Source organism: Staurois parvus, unplaced genomic scaffold (genome assembly GCF_062004578.1).
Source record: "Staurois parvus isolate SC_StPar_1 unplaced genomic scaffold, SC_StPar_1.0 ptg000860l, whole genome shotgun sequence".
Classification (NCBI taxonomy): Eukaryota; Metazoa; Chordata; class Amphibia; order Anura; family Ranidae; genus Staurois; species Staurois parvus.
In genome coordinates, this window is record NW_028318656.1 from 2,109,788 (window position 1) to 2,130,729 (window position 20,942).

At 42.6% G+C, this 20,942-nt stretch overlaps 1 protein-coding gene across 1 annotated transcript in view; it reads left to right on the top strand.

Annotated features, from left to right (window-relative positions):
* SLC5A6 (solute carrier family 5 member 6) overlaps positions 1–20,942 on the top strand; it is a 69,119-nt gene that overhangs the window by 31,064 nt on the left and 17,113 nt on the right. Inside the window, exons 5-9 of the mRNA XM_089655653.1 lie at positions 2,413–2,567; positions 4,753–4,893; positions 6,010–6,139; positions 8,789–8,877; positions 10,558–10,670. Coding sequence (XP_089511779.1) covers positions 2,413–2,567; positions 4,753–4,893; positions 6,010–6,139; positions 8,789–8,877; positions 10,558–10,670 — 628 coding nt within the window. The remainder of the gene's footprint in view (positions 1–2,412; positions 2,568–4,752; positions 4,894–6,009; positions 6,140–8,788; positions 8,878–10,557; positions 10,671–20,942) is intronic.

The following is a 20,942-nucleotide window of genomic DNA, read 5'->3' on the forward strand; positions in this document are numbered from 1 at the left end:
CCGATAAACCACTTATACGTATGTGTGTGTGTATATGTGTATATATATATATATATATATATATATATAATGTGTATATATATATATGTGTGTGTGTGTATGTATGTATTTTGGTCATCACTTGAACTCTGGAAGCTGTGTACAAAAAAGGAAAGCTGGGGGCAAGAGACTAGTTGCTTGAATTGCCTGCGGTGCCCCCAAGTCTGATCTTTCTCCATTACCGACTTACAATGTCTAGTTCTGCCTTTTTGTCTCTGTATAGAAACGGCCATGTTGGTGAAGACAGGATTTTGCTTTTTCATGTCAATAGTAAAGAGATCAGTGAGCAGCACTGTAAAGACATCACCAAGTCTCCACAGACTAGAAGTCAGAGGCAGCAGTGCCTTAGATCTCACACTGCAGATATACAGTGACACACTCATACCAGGATGTGCACTGGAGGAATTCCAGACATTAGGTACATTTTTTTCATGGTACTGCCTAGATACTGTAATACTTCTAGATGTTCCCTATAATATAGCTGATCTTGAACTTGTGTTACATTCCACTTAATACATTTCAGGAGATGGCATATTTAGTTTACAGATGTCAGTTAGACCAAATGTCAGCAGCAGGCGTGATAAAATGTGCAAGAACATTCATCCCACTTGTACTTGTTACTCCCTCGCTGGCTAAATCAGGAAGCATAGTCCCTCACTGGTGAAAACGGCATCCCCAGCAAGAGCGCGGTGCATCTACCTGCAGTGCCTTGAAAAAGGTATGTATACCCCTTGCAATTTTCCACATTTTGTCATGTTACAACCAAAAACGTAAATGTATTTGTTGGGGTTTCATGTGATTGACCAACACAAAGTGGTACATAATTGTGAAGGGGAAGGAAAATGAGAAATGGTTTTCAAAAATGTTTACAAATATTTGAAAAGTGTGGTGTGCATTTGTATTCAGACCCCTTTTACTCTGATGCCCCTAACTAAAATCTAGTTCAATCAATTGCCTTCAGTAGTCACCTAATTAGTAAATAGTCCACCTGTGTGTAATTTTATCTCAGTATAAATAGAGCTGTTCTCTGAGGCCCTCAGAAGTTTGTTACAGAACATTAATGAACAAACATCATCGTGAAGGCCAAGGAACACACCAGGCAGATCAGGGATAAAGTTGTGGATAAATTTTAAAACCGGGTTAGGTTATAAAAATAAAATATCCCAAGCTTTGAACATCTCACAGAGCACTGTTCAATCCATCATCTGAAAATGGAAAGCGTATCCACCTAAACCGACAGGCCGGGCAAGGAGAGTATTAACCAGAGAAGAGGCCCAGGGTAACTCTGCAGGAGCTGCAGAGATCCAAAGCTCAGGTAGGAGAATCTGTCCACAGGATAACTATTAGTCGTACACTCCACAAATCTGGCCTTTATGGAAGAGTGACAAGAAGAAAGCCATTGTTGAAAGAGAGCCATAGGAAGATCCATTTGCAGTTTGTGATAAGCCGTGTGGGAGACACAGCAAACATATGGAAGAAGGTGCTCTGGTCAGATGAGACAAAAATTGAACTTTTTGGCCTAAAAGCAAAAAGCTATGTGTGGTGGAAAACACTGCACATCACCCTGAACACACCAACATGAAGCATGATGGAGGCAGCATCATGTTGTGGGGATGCTTTTCTTCAGCAGGGACAGGGAAGCTGGTCAGAGTTGATGGGAAGCTGGATGGAGCCAAATACAGGGCAATCTTAGAAGAAAACCTGTTATAGTCTGCAAAAGACTTGAAACTGGGGCGGAGGTTCCCCTTCCAGCAGGACAACGACCCAAAACATCCAGCCAGAGCTACAATGGAATGGTTTAGATCAAAGCATATTCATGTGTTAGAATGGCCCAATCAAAGTCCAGACCTAAATTCAATTGTGAATCTGTGGCAAGACTATAAAATTGCTGTTCGCAGACGCTCTCCATCCAATTGGACAGCTTGAGCTATTTTGCAAAGAAGAATGGGCAGAAATGTCCCTCTCTAGATGTGCAAAACTGGTAGAGACATCCCCGAAAGATTTGCAGCAAAAGGTGGTTCTACAAAGTATTGACTCCAGGGAGCTGAATACAAATACACTCCCCACTTTTCAATTATTTATTTGTAAACATTTTTAAAACCATTTATCATTTTCCTTCCACTTCACAATTATGTGCCACTTTGTGTTGGCCTTTGGGTTGTAACATGACAAAATGTGGAAAATTTCAAGGGGTATGAATACTTTTTCAAGGCACTGTATTGTGGAAGTGATGCATACAAGGGGGTTGTTTCACCTCCATGCTGTGTCCTCCATTTGTCATTCTTGCTTTTATGTATGTATGTTTGTATGTATGTATTGAGGGTCCGGGTGGTAATTTTCCAGTCTTGACTGGTTTTATGCTCTTATTCCCAGGGAGGTTTGAAGGCCGTTATCTGGACAGACGTCATTCAGACAATGGTGATGTTTGCTGGACAGCTTGCGGTTATCATTGTTGGTACCGCAAAGGTGGGCGGCATTAAGAACGTCTGGCAAGTCGCCATTGACCACCATAAGATCTCCGGGGTTAAGTAAGTGGATGATATTTGACATTATAAAACTGTATCTCATGTTACATAATAAAGAAAAGGATGAGGTTCTACTTTTAAGCTTTGTTTCAGGGCCTGTAGACATGCAATGGCCATTGCTTGATCCGATGGATCTGACTACACATTGGATGTCGATTGTCATATTTTGTGTGCCTGTGTTTATGTCAAAAGCTCATCTGAAAAGATGTAAACTGTCCAGCTCTCACCATGTTTGGTATGTTTGCACTTTTCATGGGGTTAGGGCACACGTGTAGGTTACCATTTGGAATAATCAAGGTGCCAACATTTCGGTCGTGGTGGAAGCAAGTTGTGGTAGCGTATACCAAGAGACCCATTGGGGCTGCATTATGACAATCCTGGACTGCAAATACTATTTTTTTTTTTTTTTTTTTCCATATGATCTTGTGTATTTAAACTGAACTACCTAGAGCACAAGGTTTTGGTTCTGTAGATATACAGTGCATTCATAAAGTATTCAGACCCACCTTCTCTTTTTATGTTGCAGCCTGACACTACCGTCCTTTTTCTCATTAATTTACACATAATGACAAAGTGAAAACAGGATTTTAGAAATTTCTCAGAATTTATTAAAAATAAAAAGCTGAAATATCACAATTGGCATAAGTATTCAGACCCTTTGCCACAACACTTTAAATTTAGCTCAGGTGCCTCCCATTTTTCCTGATCATTGCTGACTCCAAGCGGGCTTTCATTTGTTTGCACATAGGAGAGGCTTCCATCTTGTCCCTCTGCCATAAAGCCCAGATTGGTGGAGGGCTGCAGTGATGGTTGTCTTCTGAAACTTTGTTCCCGTCTCCACACAGGGTCTTTGGAGCTCAGTCAGAGTGACCATCACGGTGTTGGTCACCTCTCTTACTAAAGTCTATCTCCCCCAATTGCTCAGTTTTGCCTGGGGTGACCGTCTCTTGGACAAGCCTGGTTCTTCCAAACTTCTTTCATTTGAGAGTTACGAAGACCACTGTGCTCTTTGGAACCTTCGGTGCAGTAGAATTTTTCTTTCTAGCCTTCTCCAGATCTGTGTCTTGCATTATTCCTGTCTCTGAGCTCTGCAGGCAGGTCCTTTTTGACCTCATGGATTTTGCTCTGATACAGTATGCATTGTCTGTTGTGAGGCCTTTTATAGAGGTGTGTGCCTTTCCACATATCCAGTCAATTTAATTCACCACAGGTGGACTCCAATCAAGGTGTGGAAATCTCAGCAACGATCAAGAGGAAATGGGAAACACCTGAGCTAAATTTCAAGTGTTGTTGCAAAGGGTCTGAATACTTATGCCATTGTTGTATTTCCGTTTTTTATATTTCATACATTTGCAAACATTTCTAAAATTCTGTTTTCACTTTGTCATTATGGGGTGCTGAGTGTAGATTAATGAGAAAAAAATATATAAACTGTAGTATATATAAATTGTAGTGTATACATATATAAACTGTAGTATCAGAATGTAACAAAATTAAAAAAAAAAATGAAGGGGGTCTAAATACTTTATGAATGCAGAGAGCCATGCATAAAGGGGTGCCACCAGTCATCCTGTATGGGGACCAGGCAGATGGGTGAATGAGATGTTAACAGGGAGGGTGACTGGCATGGCGGGGGGTATTTGCTGGAACTGATCCTCCGTATGGCTCTCTCTGCAGCAGCTGAAAGCTGGCTTCTTTTCCTTTCCCTCCTGTTGGCCTTCAGCTGCTGCCAAGAGAGCCATACGGGGGATCGGTTCCAGTAATTGCCTTCACCGCACCCATCACCATTCCTGTGCGTCATACATTTCCTCCTGCTGCCCAGGTTTCCATCCCTGCATTGCTACCGTCTTCCATTCCTTTCGTTCCACCGGCAACTGCAAGCACACAATAGGATTCTTCAGAATGGAGAGTGGGGGGTAAAGGGTCCGACAAATATGTCACATTTTTACCAGCCTCTTTCCTTTCCTGAATGGACACAATGAGTGATTGGTACCAATCGTACACTGTGTTCATACCTGTTTTTTTAGGGGGGGGGGGCTGTCAGGTTGACTCTATGGGGCCCTATGATTTCTAACGGCAGCCCTGCACTGTATGAAACCTGTGATGAAAATCTCACCTTTTAGTTGCCAAGCAGATATGTATAAGTTCTTATTTTTTCCAATCTCCTCAACCCTTCCTCTCATTACAGCTTAAACCCAGATCCGTTCACCCGGCATTCTATCTGGTCCCTGGGTATTGGAGGAATTTTCCTGATGCTGTCATTGTATGGGGTGAACCAAGCCCAAGTGCAGCGCTACCTCAGTTCACGGACCGAGAAGGAAGCCATCATGTGAGTAATGGTGTATAAAGGGAATGTGCGGTGCTTTGGTATCGGTTTCCCTTCTTATTTGTTATGGTTGGTCCAACATTTTAGAGAGGAACAACCTGCCAAAAAGGGAGCTTTGAGGGCAGCTAATATGACCTCCTAATGCACACAGCCAGGCTAATGTGTCTGTGTTCACGCTGTGGTAGGTGTGCTGTGCCTGTGCCAACCTACAGTAGTGTCATCGGGGACATGACGCATGTGAAGAAAATTTCCAAAGTATATTCTGCCCTGTGATGACCAGCTGAGCCAAGTTGTCATGTTTTGGCTCCCGGCAACTCTCGGTGCCTGTGGTAGGGCACATCATGGATGCATCATAAACATCCTCAGGCCCATTGATGTCCTAAAGTAGTTGTGAACTTTACTAATCCTATATACATTTTTAAATCGATATAGAAGTACAGTGCATTCATCCGTAAGTATAATGTAAAAAATGTACCTAGATCTGTTTTTCTGTTTGAAAAGTGCAGGTCACATGATCACTTTTCCTTTCTGGGCGATGCATGGACCTGCAGGTGGGCGTGTCCACATCAAGGTTGGGGTTCGGGCTGGGGAATCGCTGTCAATCAATGGAGGACGGATGGGTGGGGGCGTGGCTTTGAACAGCAGGTGGTCATGTCTAAATTGGGGCTGGGGATCAGCTAGCTGGGGAAGCCTCTTTTAATCAACGGAAGAGGGATGAGAGGGGAAGGAGCTTTATGCTGACCACGGAAGATATTGGCACTCTGTGCACTTGCACAGCTTGCCTGTATCTAACAGGATGAGAAGGGAACACAAACTGACCACGCCAGCATGGAACAGCTGCCATGCTTTGTGTGGCTAGTTTACCACTTGGGAACTGGCAGGATCAATCAGCAATAAACCTGTCATGTATAAATAATAGCTATAAGTCCTGCGGGTAACATGCACCAAATTGGACTTAACCCATAGTCTGCTTGCACTTTGTAAAGTTTCTGAATTCCTGGAATTCGGCTTTAATTTGTGCCTTTTATTTCTGTCTGCAGTTTAGCTTTGGCCGGCATTGACTTGTGCTAATTCTGAGACTGGTTGAAAGTAATTTGCAATTCTGTTTAATTTTCCCAGGTCCTGCTACGCTGTGTTCCCTTGCCAGCAATTGGTTCTGGCTTTGGGATGTTTGACCGGCCTGGTGATGTTTGCTTATGACCAAAAGAATAATATCTTCACCCCTGAAATCAAAGCTGTCCCAGACCAGGTAACTTCCATGGCTTACCAGGTGCTTGTATGGAAAGATGTAGATATTTATTTATTTTATTTATTTCAGATACTTATATAGCGCTGTCAATTTACGCAGCGCTTTACATATATATTGTAAATTCACATCAGTCCCTAACCCTCAAGGGGTGTACAATCTAAGGTCCCTAACTCACATTCATGCTTACACATACTAGGGCCAATTTTATACAGGATCGAATTTACCTCCTTTTGGAGTGAGAGGATACTGGAGTACCTGGAGAAAACCCACACAGGCATCGGGAGCACATGCAAACTGTAGGCAGGTGGTGCCGTACTTCAAACCAACAACCCTAGTACTGCCAGGCGGAAGTACTAACCATTTAGCCACTGTGCTGCCCCAAATTTGAGGAGCTAATGGTCCTAGCATGCCCTGACAGGGAGCTTTGGCTTTGCAACAGTCATGAATAGTATGGTCAGAATCAACCACACTGCTGTATTTACACCAAAAAACAAACTTTTAGAATGTTGTGGAAAAATTTGTTAATTGATGGATTGATGTTTTTTGCTCTACTGATCAATCTCCTGATCATTATCTTGAGGTTTAGACTCGGTGTACTTAGTGCATCTAGAGCAGGTCTGTTTTGTAAGGGGTGGGGGGCAATTTTGCCCCCTCTAACTTGCCTTACACCCTGGTCAAACAGATCCCGATTTTGAAATCGTGCGACTTCACTGTAAGTTGCACGATTTCAAAGTCAGATGACATGCCAACTGAGATGTGATTTGCATAGACGTCTGTGTCAGATGTCTTGCACATCGCACGAACGTAGCGCATGAATTACTTTAGAAATCGTTGCGGAACCGACCGGAACCACACCGATATAACCGCTGTATTTGCAGACAATAGGGTGCGATTTTGCAAGTTGAATGGCATGCGAATCGCATGCCAAGTCATACCCAGTGTGACTGAGGACTTAATGTCATTGAGACAGTAATCGAAAATGCTAAATTTTACAGTGTAATGAGAAAATAAAAACTTTTAGCCACTTCCTGTTCTATCAGAAATTGGAAAATCTTGGTTTAGATATGCTTTAACCACTTCATGTCCGGACACTTTCACCCCCTTCCAGTCCAGGCCAATTTTCAGCTTTCAGCGCTATCACACTTTGAATGACAATTGCGCGGTCATGCAACACTGTACCCATATGAATTTTTTAGCATTTTTTTGAGACAGATAAAACTTTATTTTGGTGGTATTTATTCACCACTGGGATTTTTATTTTTTTGCTATATAAATGAAAAAGTCCAAAATTTAAAAAAAGTGTTTTGCTTATTACATTTTGCATCTTTATTCATAAAACTTGGCCAGAATGTATTCAGTTATCTTTTTAGTAAAAAAAACAAAAAAATAACATTAGTTTATAACCAAAAATTATAATTTTTCTAAATTTGCTTTTTACATTTTATTTTTTTATATTATTACTATTTTTTACATACTGTCACCCTAGCAGTACAGTGTCACCATAGTGACACTGTACTACTTGTGGAGGGGGGTTCTGAAGATTTTTTTTTTTTTTACACGGATTGCTTTTACACCCATAAAGGCTGTACAAGCAATCATTTCTCCTCTCTGGCTGCATACTTGCAGCCATTGAGAAATACTGTGAGAGCTGTGATTGGTCACAGCTTGTCACATTGTACAAAGCTGTTGTGAATAGCCTTGTATCGTGACCTCTGTGATCATTCACAGATTTCACACGTAGTAAGCAATGATGTCAGAAGTGATATCTTGCTTACTACTCTTCATGTGATCACTGATTGGCCAATCAGTGATCACATGATCGGGACCTCACACAGAGGTCCCGTACAACGATCGGTGTTCCACTGTGTCCGGAGGACACAGCGGGCACCGGATCGCGGTGCTGCGCGCTCGCACAAGCAGGGGGTGGGAGGCCATTTATAAATGGCCACCTGCCCCTGCACTGCTTTTGTCCAGCCGTTTATATACACGGGCTGGACTGGAAGTGGTTAAAGAGACCCTTTCCTCTCATCCAGGCAGAGCAAAGTGACCGTGTCCCCTCAAATGGCCTCCTGAGCCTCTTACCAGCATTTCCTCGCCATGCTTTCCTCTTCTATAGCCAGGTATGGCGGAATATGTGCATAGCCTAGCAATCAATTGATAGGCTCACGAGTTGTCATATGATTTTGATTACTGACAATGTCATATCGGCGCCGTCTTCAGGGAAGGAGTGGTGAAGGAACGCTGGTAAGGTAAGTATAGGGGGGATAAAGTGGAAAAATGTCACTCTTGCGACACTTATGCAGGAAACTTAAACTTGACATTGCCAACTTCATGCTGAAAATGTTAGTTTCCTGGCTGTTCTACTTATACAGTGACTATAGGGAAATATATCAGGAAGTCTAACGTCACTCTGATTTGCTTGTTGCATACGATTATTGGGTCATCAGCCTAAAAAGCACTGAAGTCAGAGAATTGGCCCGACAGCTAAGCAACTACCATTTTCTGGAGTGATCTGTATTTGTATTTCATTTTTGCAATTTGTATTAAAGCATATGCAAAGGGGGTTTTTTTTTTTTTTTTTTTTTCCAGAATGAAACTTTTATTAAACTATTAATTCCTGTGTAATGTTTTTTTTGTTTTCCTGTCCAGATGGTACTACACTTTGTCATTGACATTCTGCAGGATTTTCCCGGTCTTCCAGGTCTGTTTGTGGCTTGTCTGTTCAGTGGAGCCCTCAGGTAGGTATATACATACAGTATGTCCTTGTTCTGGCTCTGAAGGAATGCCTATGGGGATTTCTGTGACTGTTATGTCCAGTTTAGAAAGCTGTTCTCCACTCTGCAACAAAAAAGTAGAAGTCAGCAGCTACAAATCCTTGTAGCTGCTCAGTTTTAATAGAACAAATACCTTTCCATGCAATCAGTGGCGTCTTCACCCGGGCTAGTCCTTCACTAGCCTTCGGGTTCCTGACGCCAGCAATTTATGTGTGGGCACCGGTTGTGACAGTTTGCGGCTTCACAGCTGGGTGCCCACTGTGCATGCACGAACCGTACTGTGTTTTGTGGATGGTCCCGCAGTCTTCTGGGACTAGGGACATGTCCCAGAAGGCTCTGGGGACAGGAGAACATTTGCTCTGATCGCCTAGGCCAGTGTTTCTCAACCTTTTTTCAGTCAAGGCACCCTTTAAAATGATGGACAGTCTTGAGACACCCTTTAAAATGATGGACAGTCTTGAGGCACCCCATTCTAAAATGTGAAAAAAGATTCTAATAGTTTTCTATAACACAGCAACATCCACACATGTAGGACACCCAACATTAGAAGGGATTTATTCTTCTAAAGCAAATACACTTTTGCACACTGGTACTGACTAGTATGCCACTGTTTCTCTTCTCCCTCACGTTTTCTCCTTCATTGAGCTAATGTGACCCCAGCACTGAGGGAAAGGGGCAGGGGAGTGTCAAACTAGGATGTTGTGCAGGCATCCAAAATCCTCCTTAACTGATGATGTCATTGGTTGTCAGGATGCCAATGGCCAGAAGGTGGTAATGGTGCACAATGAAAACCTGTGGCTTTGTGTAACGAAAAGGCAGGCATTTTCCACCCGCTGGCTTGCATTCAAGTTTTGAGCAATTTGTAGACATTTTGCCAAGGCACCCCTGAAGAAACCTCAAGGCACCCCAGGGTTCCTGGGCACCCTGGTTGAGAATGGCTGGCCTACGCGGTTCGAGTCAAGGGGAAACCGGTACGTGTCAGAACTAGGTACCCGCTCCCCCTTTCCCAAAATTACATGCCATCTTAGGGGGAGGAGGACTTAAAGCACAACTTCCCCTTTTGGGTGAAGCTCCGCTTTAAGTCACACTTTAATTTTTGAACATAGAGGGGAAAAATGCATGTTTTTGGGCAATTCAACTTTACTCTGTCAGTTATATTTGTCACCAGGACTGAAATTAAAGCAGACCAACCCCACCCTTTCCATAAATTTCACATCCACATCCATCTCTAGAAACACTTTTTTTTTTTTCTTTTCTTTTTTTTTCTCTTTCTGGTTTCCCTGAAGGCAGTGGTGGCATAGCCCCCTTGGAAGGTAACATCACCATTTCCTTCAGTGAAATCTTGAACCTAAACTGCAAAATCTTGCAAGCTCTCACAGCATTGTCCTACTGCCTATGTTCAAGATGAAACACATGGCATATTGCGCTTTAGCTCATGCATGTGCAGTATCACAGACATTTTAAAAATGGCGTCAAAGGACCGGGATCCAGGCAGCACAGAGGCAGGACACAGAAAAAAAATCGCAAGGGTATAGGCAAGTATGATTGTTTCCTTTCTATTCATGTATACAAGTTGCAGAAAAGGGATGGGGCATTCTTTTTGTCACTTGTGCTATATAACGGACTTCAGTTATCTGTTCTCAGCACCATCTCCTCTGCATTTAACTCTCTGGCCACGGTTACCATGGAGGATCTCATCAAGCCACATTTCCCCGGTCTCACAGAGTCCAGGGCCACACTGATGTCTAAAGGTCTTGGTAAGTATAGCTTGTGTCCCCAGATTTCCTTTTGTATTTCTTGTTACGTTTTTGTTTTACTGTATTTGTAATGTATTTAAAATATATTTTCTTAAATACAGGCAGTCCCCGGGTTACGTACAAGATAGGGACTGTAGGTTTGTTCATAAGTCGAATTTGTTCATAAGTTGAATCAGGCACTTTTATAAGCACTAACTACTAACCAAACGACAGGATATTAGATTACGTTTTTGTAATAAGGTTACAGAAAGCAGTAAAACCTCAAGAGGCTCTAAACTGGTGTTTTGCATAAGAACTGCAGCTTGGACACATGTTTGCCTTAACATATTTAACTTTTATGTTTTACATTTTACATGCTCCATTATTCTACTCTTATCTTTTAAAATTGTTGAAATTGTTGACGGAGCATAACCATATGCTTTGCAAATGGATGATGATTTTTCACCACTCTCTGATCTCTTTATTATTTCTACTTTATCTTCCAAGGAGATTGTTTTTCTTTTCTTTGCTGTGCCAGCACTTGCATCAGCTTTTTGCTTTGGAGGCATTATTGCAGGGTAAAAATACACTGTACTGTAATGTACTGTATGAGAGAACTCTGCTCTCCTTTACACAGCACACGCTGCCCCCTCCCCCCTGCACAGACGGAGGATCACTTCAGTGAGCAGCCTGACAGCCTCTCCTTTCCTCTCCCCGGAGGTGCAGACAGACAGTCTTAAATCACTTTGGAGATAGTGGGCAGACACTGCTAGCCCCACAAGTAACGAGCAATGGATGTCTCTGTCTCTTATGTCTCTCTGATGTCTCTTATCAGCTAGTCTCTTATCAGCTTGCTGCACAAGAATGCTGACAGCTTGACTTCCGGTCCAGAGGGAAGTGTACGTAAGTATGAGTATTACGTAAGCCGAATGTACTTAACTCGGGGACTGCCTGTATTCGTCTTGCATATAAATATTGAAAGTATATTTAAAGCAGAATTTTTTTTTACTTTTTTATAAAGTGGCAAAGTTAGAACGCCCATCAAGTTTTTTATTTTTGTGTCCTGACTTAAAGAGATTAAACCTCGTGGTTGGCCATTGAGGCTGAGACCAGTCATGATTGGGAAAATCCAAAGTTTTGATTTGTCAGTTGTATAGGATTAGAGGGGGGAATTGTTCTTTCATTTGTAGACCTTTATTCCAGTGCTGACAGTCCAATGGGAAATTCCCCGCATTCTGGAGAGTTTAACCACCTCCCGTCCGGCCGTTGTATATAAACGGCCTGACGGTGGCAGTGCAGGGTTGGGTGGCCGTTTATAAATGGCCTCCCTGCCCCCTGGTTGTGCGCGCTCCCTGGGAGCAGCACCGAGATCCAGTGCCCGCTGTGTCCTCCAGACACAGTGGAACACTGATTGTCATTATCGGGACCTCTGTGCGAGGTCCCGATAATGTGATCAGTGATTGGCCAATCAGTGATCACATGCAGAGTAGTAAGCAAGATGTCACTTCTGAGATTGCTTACTACGTGTGAAATCTGTGAAGGATCAGAGGTCACATGGTGCAAGGCTATTCACAACAGCCTTGTACCATGTGACAAGCTGTGACCAATCACAGCTCTCCCAGTATTTCTCAGTGGCTGCAAAAATGCAGCCAGACAGTAGGAGAAATGATTGCTTTTACATCCTTTATGGCTATAAAAGTAATCAGTGTAAAAAAATAAAAAAAAATAATCACCCCCCACAAGTAGTACAGTGTCACCATGGTGACACTGTACTGGTAGGGTGACAGTATGTAAAAAAAAAAAAAAAACATAAATAATATAAGAAAAAAAAAAAAAAATTTAAGAAAGTTTAAAAATTATAATTTTTGGTTATAAACTAATTTTTTTTTTTTTTTAACTAAAAAGATAACGGAATACATTTTGGCCAAGATTTATGATGAAATATTTATTTGCAAAATTTTATAAGAAAAACACTTTTTCTAAATTTTTGGACTTTTTCATTTACATAGCAAAAAAAAATAAAAATCCCAGCGGTGAATAAATACCACCAAAATAAAGCTTTATCTGTCTCAAAAAAAAAAATGCTAAAAAATTAATATGGGTACAGTGTTGCATGACTGCGCAATTCTCATTTAAAGTGTGATAGAGCTGAAAATTGGCCTGGACACTAAGGGTGTAAAAGTGTCCTGACTTGAAGTGGTTAATTTCACTTCATTGGCTGTCCCATCCCTCTGCTGCTCAGGAATGCCTTCTATTTTTGCCAATGAATACTGGGCAGGCTCTGATTTTATACTATGCATTCATGTACTCCTTGAGTCCAACTTTAAAGCAGAATTCTTTTTTTATTTCTGAATTGACTTTGCTGATTTCCATCAAGCCAAATCTTTTGGTACCCTAGGAAAAAAAGGTTCCCTTTTTTTTTTCCTTTGTCTTGGTGACCACAGATTTCACCCTTTTGCGGCGTGTGGTTTCTTTTTTTTCTTTGTGAAAATCATGTTATTTCACCACTATTTAGTATAACTGGCTTTATATCCACCATCTATTAAAGAACAAGCAAATTCAGTAACAGTTGGGTTATAATGCTGCTTACAGGCAGTTCAATAATTCTTGCAAGCCTTCTGTCTTTTTAGGTTTTTTCTTAGTGACTTCACTAAAGAATTTTTTTTTTCTTTTTTTGCCCATTGACTTCAGTCAAGACTTCCATGTCGCTTCTTGTGCAGCTATCCAGATCAGTATCTTCTCAGCAATAGCTTTGGGGGCCATACCCAGACCTTGCTGGATGGTTGCATGGCTAGTGTAACTTTTTGGCACTGGTCTCAGCATTGTGGTGCCTTCAAGGCCTGGGTGTCCTGTTAGCCTCAGAGTGTTTTCCAGATCCAAGCCATTGCACAGCCTCTGGTGTTACCCTGTTTATGGAGACTCGCTTAAGGAGTATGGCAGGTCGAACCGAAGTGCAAGGGGCTACCTCATCTTCGCACTTTTGGATGCCTTTTTAAATTTCCCAAGACTGACAGTTTTACCGCAGTAAGACCTAAAACTGAGTGACCAAGCACAGACTTCCATCAGATAGATGTCCCATCATTTAGCCTAAAGAAAAGGCCATTCTGCTGCTACTCATGCTACATGGATCACCTGGTCTCAGGTGTCATTCCACTGCCTGCCTACAGTGACCCAATCACCTCTGTGGCCTGAAACCCTCAGCACCAGCTGTCTGGGTTTGAGTAGTCAAGGCTTTACCTAACATTGGGCCTAGTTGCTGTCTGCTATGTGTTACAACAGGTCCTCTCAAAGATGCATGGAATACGGTTCAGCTGCTGCGGGTGACCAGAGCCCATGATCTTCTAGTGCAGCATTTCTCAACCTGTGGATCGCGACCCCTTTGGGGGTCGATCGACCCTTTCACAGGGGTCGCCTAAGACCATCAGAAAACACATATTTCCGATGGTCTTAGGAACCGAGACACCGCTCCTCTATCTGTCTCCAGGCGGATAGAATCTATACAATCCAGAATATTTCCATCAACTGATTCTGGCGCCAAACCTGCAGCTGTTAGACGTGTCAATCACTCCCGGGCACGCCCCCCTCTGAATCCGGGGAGGGGGATTCAACTCCCTATGCCTTCGCTGATTGGTAGACCGGTCTGTCCCTGATTGGTCGGGCTTTGTGCCAGAATGCACGCAGCTGTTTGAAGTGGAGGATTTGTGCGGAGATCTCCCGCTGCTCCGAACATTCCAAAGTTTCCCGCCCTAAACGACCCAACCGGCCGACCCCATGAACTGCCTGAATGTGGCCGATGTCATGGCCGGACCACCCAAAAAGATAAGGGGGCAGATCCAGGTTAGTGACTACCCCATCGTAATGTGAGCGGGCTCTCATTGTACCCCCCCAGATAAATTATTATGCGGGACAGATATATAATTTGAGGGTGATAAATTATTGTAGAGGGGGAGAAGGGCAGACAAACTATCATTTGGGGGGGCATTTTTATAGGGATGAGGGGCAGAGTATTTGGGGGGGTAATCATCATTATTGGGGGCAGATGTATTTTTATTGGGGTGATAGGTCATTATAGAGGGGGGGTGGGGTAATCATTATTGGGGGCAGATGCATTTTTATGGGGGTGATAAAAATATTTCACAATATACAATTACATATTGTTTTTGTGATTAATCACTATGCTTTAAATATGTTCAATTTGTAACATTGAAAAAACATCTTGCATATCAGATATGTAAATTACGATTCATAATAGTAGAGAAATTACAGTTATGAAGTAGCAACGAAAATAATTTTATGGTTGGGGGTCACCACAACATGAGGAACTGTATTAAAGGGTCGCAGCATTAGGAAGGTTGAGAACCACTGTTCTAGTGGTTCTTGGGGAATTAACTGAGTATCCCCTGAAGGAACCAACAACTGCAATCTAGAACCTGAGGACTCCTATTGTTATAAGATTATCTTCAGAGTCCCTGTCCCCTTTAGCACTTTCAAGACCAAGACCTCCCCTCTGTCCACCAGGACCACCATCTTTACTTTGGATTTTTTATCTGTTTATGCCCCGTTTGCAGAGTCTCTGGCCCTATTTTTGTCAGAGTACATCTCTGATCCTCCTGGGCCCCTAAATCAGCCTGTGCCTGGGACATCCGTTACTAATATGATTTTAAAGTTCTAGAAGTGTACTCCCAAAGAGGCTCCTTTTGAGCCACGTACAGATGACATAGCTTTAGAAGGGGTAGTTTCTAACTTGTTTGATGCAGTGTGTTCTACCCTGCATTTAGAGAATCCGCCTACTGTTCGAGACCTAGAGCTACTTTTACAGAGACCTTCCCGCTACACACGTTGAAGACATTCTCCTATGAGGACTGCAAATGCCATGGATATTCTGGGCTCTTCCTGAGAATCAGCTGGAGCATTTCCCATTTTGGTGATCCATGTTAATAGGCATACTAATGAAAGGGTAGATGATCTCACCTTCCATAATTTCACTGACAGATCTTTAAATTCCATTCCTAAATCCCGGTTTTAATAAACAGTTGGGGGGCCCTTATTCCTATACCATTTGTGACTTGATATGTCACATTGTGTCAGAATGAATAAAATCCATTAAGGAAGACCCCTTTATTGCTGAGAGAGGCCCTTGTTTTATAGAACACTTGGAGAAAATGTCTGGAGCCTTACAACTTAGATGTGATAGTTTGTTGCAAACGTCTATACTTGGGTCTTGCTTGGGCTTAATGTCTATTCACATGCATAGGGCACTCTGGCTTCATGCCTGGGATGCCGCTCATACATCAAAAGAACATCTGATTTGGTTGTCTTTCCAGGGACTTCATCTCTTCTGACTCTTGACCCTGTCATTAACAATGCTACTGATGGTCAGAGAGTGTGCCCATGTCAAAGCAGGAGATAAGTGTAAGGAGTGGAGGAACCTCATCCTTCTCCTTCATCCTGTACAGCAGTAGTAGCACATGGGCATTCAGAGTTTACCTCTCACTCTACACTAGTTTCTGCTAGAGACTAGGCATTACCCTTTTGGATCTCCTAAACTGAGGATTCCCATATTGAAGAACAGGTTTTCAGCTCTCAGGTTCCCCCTCTTTCTGCTTGACATGAAGTTTCCATCATTGGATGGTCATATACGTCCCTTAACTGCTAGTAGGCAGAACACACTTGAACCCTTCTCCAGTTATACCCTATGAGGGATAGTGTAAATCCGGAGGCCTTTGTGAAATTCATAATAATGTCTGCTTCTAGTTGTTGGTCTGCTTTATTGGCATATGCAAATGTTTTCAAAACAAACAGAAGGCAGTACAAAGTAAGAATGCTGTTCAATCCCAACATTTATAACATACCAAATGCATACCAAACCTATTGTCCTGAAAAAATGACAGAAACCAGTATTCTCACTTATTATAGGGTGACTATTATGTTCACATATAACATGATGTATATGAATACATAAGGGAAAAAAAAACTATTCCCCTACTAAAGATAATTACAAAAAGAAAGGGGAACCTTGAACACTACCAAAAAATATCTGGGGTAAATCCATCCCACGCATCCAAAAACAGGAAGAGGTATAGTCTGGATTCATTGCACTCCATATCATCAAAATAATATGGCCGCGGAGCACCCCACCTGCTACAAGAATCCTGCAAAGAAAATATAACACCTTAAAGGTTGGTGGCCTCTGTTGCAGTAGAGTCTATACATAGTTTCACAAATCTTTGGACATTCCCTAGCATCATTCTTAATCTCATACAGCGGAAGATCCAAATTGACCAACTTTTTCCATGCCATCAAGTCAAGAACATCAGTACGTATTCAATGCAACGCTATCAACTTTCATGCATTGAAAAACAGGAGTCTCAGATCTTTGTAGCATTATTCATAGTGACATCCTCAAGCACCCCTAAAAGGCATACCAAAGGACTACACATATTCGCTAAATCAAATGTGTCAGCCATGAATGTAGTGACTTCAGACCACAAGGACTTAACTTTGGACCATTCCCATACCATGGTCTTTTTTTTTTTTTCTCTGTTGTTCAGATCGTGTTTTTTATTCCTCTTTGGTATTCGGTGGATTTGTTGGTTGCTCCCCCCAAACTTTGATTTTTTTTTCAGGTGAGTGCTTACATCTTTTGAGGTGTCTTCTCTTTCTTGGTCTCGAGTACAAGTTTGATCCTTAGTGCCCTGCCCTTGGTCATGGCAGTTGCCCTATGAAGGCTTTAGGTATTGATCCTTCAGCTCCTCTAAAATGCAGTTGATGCTGAAGTTTCTTTTGGGATTTGCTTTGACTGTTGACCTCTCCTAAGATGACTGCTTTTGGAGGTCTTGACTGACTAAATTCACGTTGCCCTCAATGGGCAGAAAATATTTGTATTGTACAAATCCTTTTCTTCAAGTTCAATGAGGGACACAAGTCCACCCCTCTTCTTTTTTTTTTCTTTTTTTTCCTTTTTTCTGGCCCTGTGCACTGCTTGTTCAGAACCAGGGCATGTTGGGTAGAGGGGGGTTTTACAGCATTTTCTGTTTGCCAGTGTCCCAACCTCCTGTAGGCAGCAGTATAACCAGAATGATCCAAGAAAACTATTTTCCCATAATTGCACAAATCTTGTTTTGGTTCCATTTGACAAGATACTTAATTTAGAACAATTAAAAAATAAAAATACATCTGATGTTCTTCCTGTGTAGTGTTGTGTGACCATACACCATTCATTTCTTATTCCGCTGCAAAAATTACCCCAGATAATTTCTGCACCTCTTCATCCCACATTACGGAGGAATACAGCGTATACTTGAAAACTGTGTGGTAAATTCTCATGTCCCGTGCAGGTTCCCCCGCCTACTGCGGACATTTGAACCACTCAGTTTGAGGTATCCTGATGCCCCATTGGATTCTGGGTACGAGTTCCAGGTGGCGCATGATGTCACGTTTCCTATGTTTGCACCATTCTCATTTTCCTTAGTGCTCCACAACTGTTTTATAATCCTTTGTGTATTGGAAACATCCCAACCTTTCAGCCCTCCATTAGGCGTGGACTGGATTACCGATCCTATAATTGGGTTGTTTGTTGAGTAGATTGGTTTGGTTAGATTTCCTACCACCTGTAAGCTGTTGTCCCTCTGCAGAGTAGAAAACTAGTCCGGGTTTACAGAAGGAATTAGGAACAACTGTGGTCTAACATATAACCTTGTATTGTTGAAGGGTCAGTCTACACAAAACTGAAAAGCATGAACAATTATTGTCCACGTACAGGGATAGTAATTGCTAATATTGTCACATAAGTTATTTTAATTTGGAAATATGACTGGACTTTCAACATCTGATTGCAAGTCTGACAATGTGCTTGTTTAGTAACCATCAAGTGTGTACGTGTCCAGTGGCAGTTAAAGTAGAGGCTATAGGCCAGGGCTCAAAATGTAGAGTCCTGAGCTACTAGCCAGGCCTTAAGTTACTCGTCACCTGTTGCCCCACCCTGCCACACCCCTAATTCCACCCCTAAACAAACTTTCGTAAATTATCTCATGAAATGACAATGTTTAGTGTTCCCCACATTACTTTAGGGTTCCTACAGTCCCCCCCATTAAATCAGGGCCTCCTATGTCCCCCTAAACATCCATCATACTTAGACCATGCACCGTGTACAAACATAACCCCCCATAATCTCTCACCAGACCATAACTCTACCAAGCATATCCTACCTTCTTTCCAATCTAGCAGTACCTCAAATGCCCCATACTCTACCACCTATTATAGAGGGAGGGGGGGCCATAGCCAAGAAGAAGCTGGCTGAGGCCAAATACAAAGAACGAGAGACGGTCTTGGCTGAGGGCCAGCTTGCACAGAGGTCAAAACAGTTAGAGATGTTTAAAACGAATCTAGAAGAGTTTGCTAGTAAACGCAAGCAAGAAATCAGTAAGAATCCTCAGTTCAAAGTCCAGTTCCAAGATATGTGTGCAACAGTTGGAGTGGACCCTCTGGCCTGAGCTATATTATTTATAGAGCCCTGCCGTGATCCAGCTAGCAGTCCACTATACCCAGAGAGGGAAGCACCTGTAAGCAGGCATCTGTACCCACCTATCCCTTAAAGGGACCTCTGGCCAGCTACATCCTTTGAGGGCCCATATCCATATCATCTTGAAGGAGAATCTACCCTGAGTTCCAGTCCAGGCCCATACCTGTGAAGGGGATCCCTGTTGATTTACATACTGCGTAATTAAATTACGCTTCTGGTGAGTGCGTAATTCTTACCTCTCCACTGGGAGCACCACCACTGGATTGAAGCTGTATATCACTTTGTTCATTTTAGAGACTCACTGATTTATGTTCTTTTAATTGGGGACATTTCTCACATATACTTAATTTTAATTTGTTGATTAGCGCTGCACATATATTTTTATATACCACCAATTATAATCCTGAACCTGTCCAAACCACCCATACATGTATGCTTACACACACACACACACATACAGACATACACATACAGTCATATGTACACAGCCCTATAAAAAGTTGCAGTACATTACCTTTCATCACAGAGCTGGGTACTGCACTCTAGAGGTAAGCAAGAGAGCACAGCACACATTCCCCCTGTCCTTTGCCTTCACTTTGCTCAGTGTATTGAGCAGTCTGACAGCTTAGATTGCGAGTGACTGAGCTGGCCCTGTGGGATGCTTGCCCCAACCTTATTTCCACTCGCCAAATGCGAGCAGGCGAGTGGAAATTTTGAGGCCTGCTATAGGCAATATAAAAAGTGATGCAGTCTTTCACTATCCAAGGTGAACATTCATGTGAGAGCTTTATATATGCACACTGGCAACTATTAGGCTTCATTCACATGTCCAAAATCGACCATGGTGCTGCAAGTATATTCTGGATACCTACGCATTGTAATACATCTGCGCTGTGATACCACGTGTGGCCACTGGCAAAGTTTGATATACCCAAACCTAAAGACTTATAGTATTGTGAAATGATGCAGCACCAGTGAATATAACAAAAACATACAAAAAAAAAAAAAAGTAAATCAAAGTCCTTATACACTGCTCAATAAATAGGAACGCTTTGAAAAAAATCTCCTACTGGATATCTATACTGATATGGACTGGGTAATGTGTTAGGAACGTAAGGATGCCCCATCTGTTGATGGAAATGAAAATGATCGACCTACAGAGCACTGAATTCAAAGACACTCCGAAATCAAAGTGAAAAAAATGATGCAGCAGGCGAGTCCATTTTGCTGAAATTTCATTGCAGCAACTTGGGTTTAGGTCAGGTGAGCATGGGGGCCATTCAATTCTATCAATGCCTTTGTTCTCCAGGAACTGCCTGCATACTCTCGCCACCTGAGGCTAGGCATTGTGCACCAGAAGGAACCCAGGACCCGCTGCACTAGCATAGGGTCTGATAATGGGTCCAAGGATTTCATCCCAATACCTAATGGCAGTCAGGGTGCCATTGTCTAGCCTGTAGAGGTCTGTGTCCCTCCATGGATATGCCTCCCCAGACCATCACTGACCCACCACCAAAACGGTCATGCTGAACGATGTTACGGCAGCATAACGTTCTCCACGGCTTCTCCAGACCCTTTCACGTCTATCACATGTGCTCAGGGTGAACCTGCTCTCATCTGTGAAAAGCACAGGGTGCCAGTGGTGGACCTGCCAATTCTGGTGTTCAATGGCAAATGCCAATCAAGTTCAATGGTGCCGGGCAGTGAGCACAGGGCCCACTAGAGGACGTTGGGCCCTCAGGCCACCCTCATGAAGTCTGTTTCTGATTGTT